The 12,197-nt window shown below is 41.3% G+C and overlaps 1 protein-coding gene across 2 annotated transcripts in view; it reads right to left on the reverse strand.

The window, feature by feature from the left end:
* Nucleotides 1-2,170: 2,170 nt before the first annotated feature.
* Nucleotides 2,171-12,197, reverse strand: part of chchd6a (coiled-coil-helix-coiled-coil-helix domain containing 6a) — a 91,450-nt gene continuing 81,423 nt past the window's right edge. For both annotated transcript variants that reach the window (XM_080470135.1, XM_080470134.1), the window contains one exon: nt 2,171-3,556. In XM_080470135.1, the coding sequence (XP_080326261.1) occupies nt 3,533-3,556 (24 nt within the window). In that variant the 3' untranslated portion in view covers nt 2,171-3,532. The remainder of the gene's footprint in view (nt 3,557-12,197) is intronic.

A 12,197-nucleotide genomic window follows, 5' to 3' on the forward strand; every position in this document is an offset into this window, starting at 1 on the left:
ATGTGTTGCTGCCAGCTGATATAAAGGCAGCTCCTATTTTATTCATGAAACGCTAAAACGTCTTACTCACAACAATGAATATGCTGTTTATGTTCTATTGTGGGGGGGAAAAATACATTACAAAAAAAACTGTTTTCATTTGGATTTTACATACCATTCCAACTTTTTATGAATTTGGGTTATATTTATTACAGTCAGGTTTTTACCCCCAATTGTTTTATTATTTTCTACATTGCATGGTACATATATGTACCTTAATATGTACTCAACATAGAACGCCTCCTTCACGAACCAGGATTTTTGTTAATCCTGCACAAACCATTTTTATTCTTAATCATCTGTATTTTACATTATTACCTTGATTAAAAAAGAATCGCCATTATTTCCCTTATGTGGTGTGTAATATTGTAAAAAAGGAAATATTTTAGAGAGATCAAACTCATTCCTGATGACTAAATTGCTCTCGACTAAAGAAAAAGCTTAAATCTGAAGCCTAAAAAGAAGAAACCCCTTTAAAAAAAAAAAAAAAAAACTGTCAAAATTCAGTTGTGGTAACGAGCTGTGTAATCTCAACAGGCTGCATGGCAGATTAAAAGCAATGGAAATAAATGCAACATATCCTGGGACACGTCTGACCATCTAGTGTGAACACGACGGTGGAGTCACAGGACAATTGGTCATACGTAAAGGTCAGTGTGAGCTTTGTTTTCGTTTGAGAATGCGCTGGTCTGAGATATACAGTCTTAAACTGGACGACTCATAACTGCACAGCTGGCCATGTAGTGGACGCGACGTAGAGGTAATAAAACAATGGTGGTGAGCCGGAGAGGCGTAAAATGTCGACGTCAGGACTTGCCACATGTGATCGGATCACCCAAAATAAATGTTTAAGGTCTCATATCATACCCTTTTTAAAGAATTTCACACACGTCTCATACATCCAAAAACATTGTACTCAAAGTTTATTGCCCCAAATCCAAACCGAACCAAACCAAACCAGTTTGAACCAGTCTGAGCCAGGAGGAGAAGCTCCTGAAGAATTTCAGACTCTGCAGTTTGATCGTATGTTTTGCCAGTAGTTACTACCAAGCAGCTAACAGTAGCTACTGCTAACTGTGAAGCGAACTGTCTCAGATATTCACACTGAATTTATTCAACCTGTTGCTCCACATATAACTGCATGTTTTAAGCAGCACATCACACATTTCGAATGTCTCCTGATATTCATCAAGAACACAAACTTAGCTACATTAGCTGCAGTGCTAATGCTACAAGGACTATCATACTAAGTCCCTAGCTGCACATGAAAGCAAAAGAAAATCAAATAACTTACAGCTGCCAGGTTTGTAGTTGAGCAACGGACAGTTGGCACAGGTCCCGGCTTTATCCAGTCAGATGAAGAGACTGCCATGTTTAGCGCTGCACTGCCGGTGGGAGGGTCAAAGAGAGAGCCTTTCCGAGGCTGTGATTGGTCAAATCCCTCTATGATGTAGATCAGGGTCCGATTTCTGATTTGCTTGTTGGAGCGAGTAAGAGAGATGACAGACCTTTGTCACTTATGGGGCCTCATCCCCAGGTAATGGGGACGCATAGTACTTACTGAACAATTAGAAAGTGAAATTTTCATAATGCGGCCCCTTTAACGCCAGGTCTTGTTTAAAAAGCTGTGTGTCTTTACCAACACACCTCCTGCTGTTTTATGAAATTCCGCAGTCTTCCAAGCACCAATGGTCTAGTGAAGTCAGAATTAAGATGGTATTGCGAGTGGGGGAAGCTCTTTATCTGGCCTCTTCCTCTGTGTGACAGATATTTGAGAGAATGTGGAAATTCTATTTAATGTCTAAAAGTGGCCTTCTGTCATAAAAACTAAACCAACTTTATTGTAATATACTGTATATGCATTTAATATCAATCAATGTGGTCAAAGAAAAGTCACAGTATACTGTCTGAAGTGGGCTAATTCAGTGCCGATATGTAGTCGTGTGCTTGTAATTTGACACCAGCATCACGTGCAGGTGACAATATAAGGAAATAACAAGTCAAGGCTTCATAGCAATTTCAAGCGCTTAAAGTAAGTTGCCTAAACAACCAGTTCATTATTCACCACTTTTCAAGCCATGTTTGAAAGGAAGCACCAAGATATACAGTAATAAATCTAGAAGAAGATACTGAAGTCGTAACAATTTATTGGGGGTTTGCAACTTTACAGATATTCTAAAAATAAATAAATCAATGTTTTGATTAAAACAAAAAAAAAGTGAAAAACTGGTAAAAATGACATTGCTTTTCACAATTTATAGTGAAATGGAAAAAAACAAAAACTTTAAATAGGCTATAATTCTTACTGGATGTCATCCAAAGTTATGTGTTTTAAAGAAACAAGGAGCCAGAAGTGACCGTGTCTGTTTACTTTCCGAGAAAAGAGTTAATTGAATCCATTCATACATTTATCGTCAATATCTGAATTAACTAAATTATGATTGAGGGAGTTGAAAATAATCCCAGCTGATATTGGGTGAAAGGTCGGGAACATCGCCCACCACCAGTTCAACAGAGAAATATCGAAAGTCAAGTTAAATTCACTAGTTTTCTTTGGATTGTGGGAGAAAATCAGACAACTAACCAATACAAGTGCTTCTTTAAAAAAGAAAGAAAGAAAGAAAGAAAGAAAGAAAGAAAGAAAGAAAGAAAAGTTGAGCTATAACCTTCAGTTCCAGTTGTAAGTTTTGCGAACATTCAAAGTAAGTTGTGCATGATTGTTTCGAAAAAAAAGAAAATGTACTTGAGATCTTAAAAGTGAAAAAAGCACACGATTACATGGGCAGCCAAAGACGTTGCAAAGTTTTCCATTTGAAATAAAGAGTACAGAAACATGAGTCACAGGATATGAACGGTTTAATAAAATCATATAATACGTGGCAGGTCATATGAAACTGAAGTCATGGCCAGGATTACCTGAGCTGAGTCCTGTGCTGTTTTAAAAAGAATACAAAACCATCGAAGTGTAAAAGAAAAACAACTGAATCGGTTCTTTCAGTCAGAGATTAAACCTCGGCCGGGCCTTGCGCTCTCCATTCAGCTCACTTTCATTACATACCTTCAAAAGCAGTGGAGGTTTGGACGTAAAGACTGACTCGTGCATTCAGGAGATGGCGGACTGACCCTGAACGCCTCACAGGAGCATCTCGCAGTGAGCTTGAATGCATCCGAAATACTAGAACTTCTTCACGCTGATCTCCTGACTGATGTGAAAGTGCACCGACTCAAACTGCCACCGAAAGGAACTCGCTCGTTTCTGCTTCATTTCAAAAGCCTCTCTTTAGAAAGCGGCAGCGCAGAACAATATCTGAATTTTAACACATGACACTGCAAATAAATAGCAAACAAAAAAAAAAAGAAAAAAAAAAAAGAAGCAGGTTGTAAAAACAAGGCATGCCAACAGCAAATTCAACTCTCGTAAATCAAAACGGCAACAAGCGTCGCCTTTAGTGCCTACGTCGAACAAACGCTTATACCCTTTTCCTCACACTCTTCATCCGTGGTTGATCAGCAGGTTCTGAAAGACAAAGTGAAAAAAACCCCGGAGGGAATTAGTCCATTTGCACGGCTGCCACACCTTCTGACCTTTGAGAGGCCCATAAGTAGAAAGACGGCCCAAGTTTTGAGTGCACTTTGCCACTATTAACCGAAAGGTCAGACGTGCTAACAGTAGAGTTTATCTGGAATGGAGGGAGCTGAAACTGTCAGACTGTTTTCACATTGAAACTCCTCATAACAAAGGACAAGGGGAGACAAACAAGTCGAGAGTTTCTTCATCTGTGAACCTCCTCAGAGAGGAAAGTTGGTACTGCTGACTTTGTCATTAGTCATTTTCAAGTGTTTTGACATTATGTCGAGCTGCAGTCGTGCCTTTCAGACGAGATCACTTGTCCTTTGGTTACATGCGCAGGTGGAAAAGGCCATGTTGCGCATTTACTATCATCACTGAAACGGCTAAAAAGGCAGCAGTGTCTGCTCCGTTGTTCTGACACGTTTCCAGCAACACCACAATGAGAAGTATTCCTGAAAAGACAAGCGATGACGTGCGAATTTCTCTGCGTTTATAAAACCCAAATTTCCAGAGTAAATAAAGAAAATGTGACAGTGTTTCAAGGATCGAATGAAGCAAATACAATCCGTTGAGAACACCAAACCTTTGTGTGGGAACTCAGCAGAACGTCCACTTCAATGACAGCAAAGCACTGAGGCCCTGCTTACACAACGTTTTCAGGTGAAGAAACCTTTTTTGCGTGTCAGGTGTCTGTTTACATGACAACGGCGCTCAGAGTCACTGAAAATGCAATTTTTTGAAAACGGTTTCCAAGGTGGAACTTTTTGAAAATGCTGGTAAACGCAACTTTTGGAAAACTCTACGTGCAGGCAAGCAAAACGCAACTTATCTGAAAAGCTGCCGCTACGCTTGTGCACTGTGGTCTTGATAAGTACTTGTTCTGCGCGACTAGATGGACAGTGTTGGCCTCCAGAGTGTCATGACTCCCAGTCCATATTCTCCTGGGACTTGGTGGTTTTATAATTAGGAGTCGCCTGCAATAGCAATCAAACCTTCTCATCTGTCTATACGAACGTCCGTGTTCTCGCTATTGTTAATGTTTCTCGCGTTATTGTCCGGTTTCATTATAAAAACAAACAACAGCAACCACTAGTGGCCCGACATGAAAACTACAAAGGCGTCAGCCTTTATGCATTTTCAAACCGTTGCTGTGTAGACAAGAAACTTTTCTGAAAGACAAAATTGAAGCGTTGTCGTGTAGATGGGGCCTTGGACCACTCCTAGTAAATCAGGCATTATCTGCACATTTGCCACAAACCTCAGGAAGCAAAACCAATGAAAAATGCCATCATTAGTCATCATTTCAATCACGAATAGACAATTAGATTTCCAATAAAGATAAGTCCAGATGTTATTAAAAGTAGCATTCCTAAAATCATTGTATGCTACCTTAAACAAGCACAAATTTCCATCTGTATATTGCACAACAGAGGAAAATAATGTTTTCGACCATGAAAGAGTCAAATAAATAGATGCTGCTGCTGCTGTTCCACATCAGCCCAATCCGCACTGAAAGCCTCGAGGCTGCCATAATGGATGGAAGAGCTGCAAGGTGCAAATCATCCACTGCACACTAAACACACCTGAAGGGCAGGAGATGGTCCTCATTACCTGAACTCGTATTGGAGGAGAATGTGGAAGTTTAAATTGCCCACTATCCACGTTAAGGCGCAAAACCCACAATTATTTTGTTTTTCACTAAGCAGAATGAGTGTAAGTGACGGCGGACATGATAGCCAGTATAATCCCAACACCATTACACAAGTGGAATTTCTTTTGAAGGTGATAGCGCTTCGGTTCCTCTCAGAAGACACTTTCACCTCCAAGATCCTGTAGCGGCAGCCCATCAGGCCCGGCTGCCTTCTATTCTGGAAAAAAGCTCCCAGCAATTGATCCAAAGACTGCTACCTCCATCCTTCAACCGAAGATCAATGAGGGCCTTGAAACCCAAGCAACACCTTGTCTCAGAAAGAAGACAACAGGTCTGACACTGAGATCTCGAGCTGCTTGACCTTGTGTGCTCGCACCAGAAACGGCCGCCATGAATTAACACCTTCAAACGTCGACAAACTGCAGTGAAAATCAGCCAATTACACTGCAGCTTTGCCCACCGGCTTGTTTCTCTAAACTTGAAAAGAAAAGTATGGTATGGCAAGGACACGACAACAGGCGGTCTCGACAAGACCAAGAGAGTAATAGTAGGAGTATTCAATGGAAGGTGACTGGTCATTTATCTAATGGTGAAAACACGTGGTTGTGCATACAATATATTGAGCAGGATGGGTTTTCACTATTATATCATGTATCTATCAAACAGCTGCGCAGGAATTATATGGGCGTTTCTCGCCATGTGCTCTGTAAAGGGAAGATCATGAGAATCCAGGTTCTTTCATTTGAGAAACATCAGCAAACACGGGTCCGTTGTATCGATGCTTTCATTTCACGCCAGCGACATCACAGCAGCTCCCTGCTCGCATGCCTCGACGAGCCGTCCCTGATCCAGAACGCTACTGCACGGCTGCTGACCCGGTCCAGCTAAAGGTCTCACATCACTTCCTCTTTTATCTCACCTAAACAGGCTCAAATCAAGGCCTCGACTTATAGAAGCGCAAGATGCTCGTCTTTATCTGTGACCTTTATTATCTTAATATGAGAGGGTCGTCTAGATCTAACATGCGGCTCCTGAGTTGTACTGAAGAAGGAACTCATCTGAGGTTTGATTTGACACTTTTCTTACAGAGAAACATCAGCTGGATGCTGTTGGACATTGCAGCTCAAGACTCATGTTGAACATCTTGAACGGTCTAATGGAAAAAAAACTACTTTTTTTAATGGTCTCCAAATGTTTGAATGTTGCATTAGCATCACTCACTACACTCCCGGTGTTTTTTCAAAGTAAATTTTGAAAGGATAAAGCTTTATACTGAAATTCTAGTATACTGGGTAAAATAAATTTTTTTTTAAAAAAGCAACAGGTTGTCATCTTTATGCAATAGAAACATCAGTTGTTTGGATGGGTACTCTGCAAAGTACCATTCTAAGTCCAAGCCAGCTGCTTTGTGAGGCTATAAACTGTTTGAGAAATTAGCTTTGGGCTAAACGTTGAGTATTGCTTTGCTATGACATTACAAACTGTTTGTCTGTTTAATTTATGTTCAACTTTGTATCTTCGGATGATTCTTAAGTTTGTTTTTTTTGATGCCAGAGTTACAGGAATTAATTCAATCCTTGTCAACAAAATAAGCAAACTCGAAATCTTTAGTGAGGTCGCGTCAGTTTGCCCGGGCAAAAAAGAAAAAAACAACAACAAACAAACAAACATTGATCCAGGTCGGGCCGACTCGGCCTCAAAGGCTGGACAGCGGCGGGTGAGGAGGGTGAGGAGGGCGAGGAGGGCGAGCAGGGCGAGCCCATGTGGAACGGCGCAATGAGCTCAATTGACTGAAGGCTGGGGTGCATTGACCTGAAGCCAGCGGGGACGGCGGTGTGTGTGTGTGCGTCTGTACTGTACAGGCACGTGTGTGGAGAGCGCGTGGCATCTGTTCTCAGCAACACAGAGTTCACTCCAGCTGTGAAACTCAAACCATTAAAACCACAGCGAGACTCGCAGAGCAGGGGGGGGATCAATACAACTCCTCTCTTCTGTCTTCTCATCCAATCCCACCGGTTTCCTCTGCTCGCCTCTCCTTCTCCTCCTATTTGTGTGTTTCTTTTTCATGTTGGCATCTTTTCACTTTATCTCCCTCTATCATCCATTTATCTCTGGCCAACTTCCACAGTTCAGCCAGTACAAAGAGTAGTACCATGAAACGCTCACTTCTCAGGCAGATTGGTTGGTATGTTGCTTTCTTGACGCAAAGGAAAGCAGTTACGCTGTTGATTAATGAAAATAAGTCTCGAACCATTGGAGCACTTTCTTTCCGTTATTCTTATGACACATAATAATTATATGCACACTGAGAAGTGGCTAAGGGATCAGTTGCTTTTCCACAGTAGGGGCAATGCACAATAGAAACTAACTGCAGACAATAAGTTAATACAGTATTGAACACGTCTCTTCATCTCAGACAGATAATCTGAAACAGGTTATTTGTCAGTCCTGCACGTAAACCTGCATCTTTACGAAGGCTTGATAAATTTTTAATAACAGCAATGGCAAGATGCAGCGATGCAGAGTTTTTAGGGGGATTGAAGGGTGGCACTTTCACAAATTCGACCCCACACCCAGGACATGCCAATGATTAATTATGAGGATAGTAACCACCTCTTGAAGCATGTACCGAACTGTGCACCACCTGTCATTGACTTCGTAACAGCAGATCAAATACCTCAAATTATATATCTTAAATCTCTTGACCTCAAAGTAAAATAAAGAAACTCTTATAATATGGAAATCTATGTATATGAAAGAGACAGCGAATGAAAAAAGACCTCTTTGGAGGTTTTCCAAATATATTAGAATGAGAGTTGAACCTCTGCTGAATGTTGGTGTGGTAGTTAGTTTCTTCATGGTGCGATGCCTGCTTTGAGTCTGGTTGGGGTCCTTTTTGTGTTGAATTTGCATGTTCTCCCGGTGTATGCGTGGGTTTTCGCTGGGTAGTCCAGTTTTCTCCAAAAACCTTGTGTTTGAGGATAATTGGTTGCTCTAAAATTGCCTGATTGTGATGGACTGTGACCAGTCTTGGTTGCCCAAAGTCGGCTGTGATTTGCTCCAGCACCCTGCAACCCTGGATTGAATAAAGCAAGTATAGAATACAGTAGCAGAGCACCAATTTGGCTTCTCCACCACCATTAGATCACTGAGCTGCTCGCAGTCACTGGCCAGTGTACTCCACACATAACATCCTTGTCACCCCACAATAAACTAAACACAAACAACAACTAATGAACACATTCCAAACTATTTTGTCTCAGACATTTCACCTGAGGGCAGCCTCGAGACGAAAAAGAGTCTCTAGTGCCCTACAACTACCGCTCCACCATTGCACAACAGTGGTGGAGTGGCTGCTGCACTCTGTGCTCAAGGCAGAGAAGAAAGGACAGAACAAATGATGCAGTCTTCCACCTTCTCGGTAGCTCAACCAACCCGTCATCACGGGAGCGATGGGCTGCCTTCCTGGAGGTTGCATCTTTCGTGGCTCGAATCAACTCGAACCCTCTGCGCCTTTAGACTCTCTTTCCCCTCCTCCTGCTGGACTGTTAACACCCACAATGTCCCCATCTGAGGATGAGTGACGGAATGCCAACAACATGAGAAATGCCCGCAAAGAAGACAGTTTAGAGACAATTGTGGAGGTTTTTGGAAATGTTGTTGTAAGAAATATACACTGCTTTAGGCTTTTCCATTCAAAAGCTCTATGAATTCATGTCGAGTCTTTTGAATTTATTTTTAATCATAAACAGTCAATAATTGTATGCAAAAAAATACACCAACTCTTCAAAGGCAGGGTTGATATTAAAAAATAAACCTTTATAGCAAAGAGTGATGAGCTTAGGTCAGAATGGGCTGGGAAAATTGAGACTTGAAACTCCATATGCGCTTTTAAAAATTCAGACGTGATTGAAACTCAAAGAATTGGAATGGGAACAGTATTTCATTCATTTGCCATTATTTATTCAGGAGAAACACACTGAGATTAATAATCTCTTTTGCAAGTGTGTATTAGAATAAAGAAACCACTTATAGTGCACTCACTGTCAGTAAACGTGAAAACCACCAGCAGTGTTTGTGTAGACTTGTCAGGACTAGATCCATCCAGGCGTCCATACATTCGACTCAAAGTCATCTTAATAACAATCTTTTATAGAAGAAAACCAACTAAGCGCTGCAGTTAAAGGAATCCCTGAAAAGGTGATCAGTGCACTTCCACTGTTAAGAAAACTAAACAACAACTTGTAGCACCACACGACTCACCTGGACAAAACTGATGGATTTCTCACCTGTTGGTCTAATTGAAGATCCCTCCACAGAAAAAAAAAAAAAACCTCAACGACGGTGAATAGTGGCCGAGGTGACATCACACTGCCTACCAGACAACTCACTGGTGTTGTGAGCTTTTACAATGAGCGTATTTTCACTTTAGGTGCCTTTAGCCAGCAGATCACACTGAAGGAGTGAAAAAACTGATGAAAAGGAGGGGAAGAAAAGTAACGACGGGCAGAACACTGTAGGTGATAGAAAGAGAAAAACAAATTTAAAAAAGAAAAAAAAGGAAAGGAGTGGCAGAAGAGCACAAGAAGAAGTCTGACTGCTCCCCATTTTGCAGAGCCCAGCCCGGGAGCCTTGACTCAATTGGAAATCCATTTTATCTGATGACTGGCAGGCAATTGGGGCTCCCAGGTGATAGTCTGAGACTCTGCAGTTGATAGGCCTGACCACTCAGCTGCTGAGGGATGGAGGGATGGAGATGGAGGGGAATGTAGAGGAAACTGGCTGCCCTAACAGAGTTCATTTCAGGCTGCCCAAACCATCACCTCACCTCTACTTCCATCCAAAATACTGAAACTGGAGGAGAAAACGCTCCCATTAGCCAAACGTCCAAAGATGTACCACAGTGATACAAGCAGAGGAGAGACCTTAATACTCATTCAGTCATGATGATTAGTAATGACATATTGCAGGGCTACTCATGCACAAAATGAAGTCAAGCTTAGTTCTAAATACTTGATTGCGGCCCTCCTTGTGAAATTAAACTTGCTGCATAGAAATCGTTTGCCAGTCTGAGCTTCAGCTGTCATTTTCACTAATGTTTGATGAACATGAACTCATGGGGGCCAATGGTTCTCCATTCCCCCCCCTTCAATGTTTGAGCGGAACAAACCTGGATTTTGTGTTTTAATCGCATATTTCTTCTGCTATCATGGATACTACAAAGAAAACGGAAAAATATTTGTTAAACAGAATTTCTCTAGATTGCTGCCGCTTGTAAAACTGTGTGGGAATAGTTTTACAGGTTTAATGAAAAGGAAACACCCTCATCAGATCGGTTCAGATCTAACACACATCTACAGTTTGCTATATTGCAGCTGTCTTCAGTCCTAATTTCCTAAATAAAATTTAAGTATCTAATTGCCTGCAATTTTATCCATCAAAACTAAAATCTTATAAAAACGGCTACTGCAGAACTTTGGTTCGCAGCGAAAACAACTCCACACTTATCCGCTCTTGAGTTCAGTGAATCTGGCAGTGAAGTCACTGGGTGTGTAAACACTCAGCAACTCTGTTATGCACTGGATGTGCTGGCTGTTTTGAAGCATCTGAAATACCTGTGAGCAGATATTGACTCACTGCTGTGAACACATGGGCCCCGGTCTGGAGGCTGCGTTACCCCCTTGCATGCAAGTCAGACATTCACACACACACACACACACACACACGCACGCACGCACACACACACACTCAATAAATCAAACTGTCTTGAATCAATCCTTACTTTTGAGCCGTACTGATACTATTACTGATGAAAAACTACAGATGTCTTGTTAAACCACAAGAACAAAGTGGACAAACTGCACGCCACAGGGCGATGAAAACAGTATTCGAACGCAGAAAAAGTTGGTGTGGCTTGAAAAACCAGCTAAATATTGGCAAAAAATGGAGATTAACTATAAAAATGCATGTATAAACATCTAAATAAGAGTTAAAAAAACAAAAGAAAAAACATTACAACCCCGCCGTTGGCCCATGAGTTGGAGTTTTCCCGAAAGCATCCTTTAGCCAATCGATGCTCAAGCAATGAAATAAGGTAAGTGTGGCCAAATTTGCTCTGACATGTCAAAAAACCCCACATTGTGATAAAGCAGCTTCTTCCTTTGCAGTGCGTCTACCTAAGTAAGTACGCAAATTAAGTAATTTAAGAGAGTTTAGGTATTGATCACATCAAAGTTAAACAAACTGCCTATAAATGGGCCCCACTTAGCACTGGATAGATAACTCCACAAGCACAAAACAGAAAGTACAAACTCAGATCTTCAATTGAAGCTAGTCACATTGATTTGTTCGCGACTTTTCCCCCAGTGTTTATTGTTTGCAGTGTCCAATAATCTTTGTTCCGACTTGCTTGCTCTGAGTTCTGGCAGAAGTTTCGTCGAGTCAAAAAAAACCCTCTCTTCTGCAGTTCTTGACTATACTTTGTTTTGAGGTAGATGCTTGATAAAGGAGTGAGTAGAAGAGGGTAAAATGAGTTTGCCACCATCTGCACAAACGTCCTCAGATTGCACAAAATCTATAATGTACGAAGCCAACCTAAACTGAAAAGGTCCCACACGCGGGCTAATTGCAAGTCAGCAAGACACGCAGAAAAAGATGTGATATTCATGAGACCAGAAGAAACGCCACAGACGAAGAGTTCACAGGTCCTTGCTTTGGAAAAGACAAATAATAAGCTGTCTTTGGAACATTTGCAAGACAAAGACATTGAAATGCCTGCACTATACGACGATGCGGGGGGAGAAAAAAAAAAAAAAAAGCAATTTTCAAAGTTTCTCATGAAAGTCAACTTGTCAACGTAGCTCTGGGTGCAAACAATAACACACTGGCATTTATTTATTTACAAAAAGGCCAGAGAAGAAGAGAGAAAAAAAAAAA

Source organism: Lipophrys pholis (genome assembly GCF_963383615.2).
Source record: "Lipophrys pholis genome assembly, chromosome: 8".
Lineage (NCBI taxonomy): Eukaryota > Metazoa > Chordata > Actinopteri > Blenniiformes > Blenniidae > Lipophrys > Lipophrys pholis.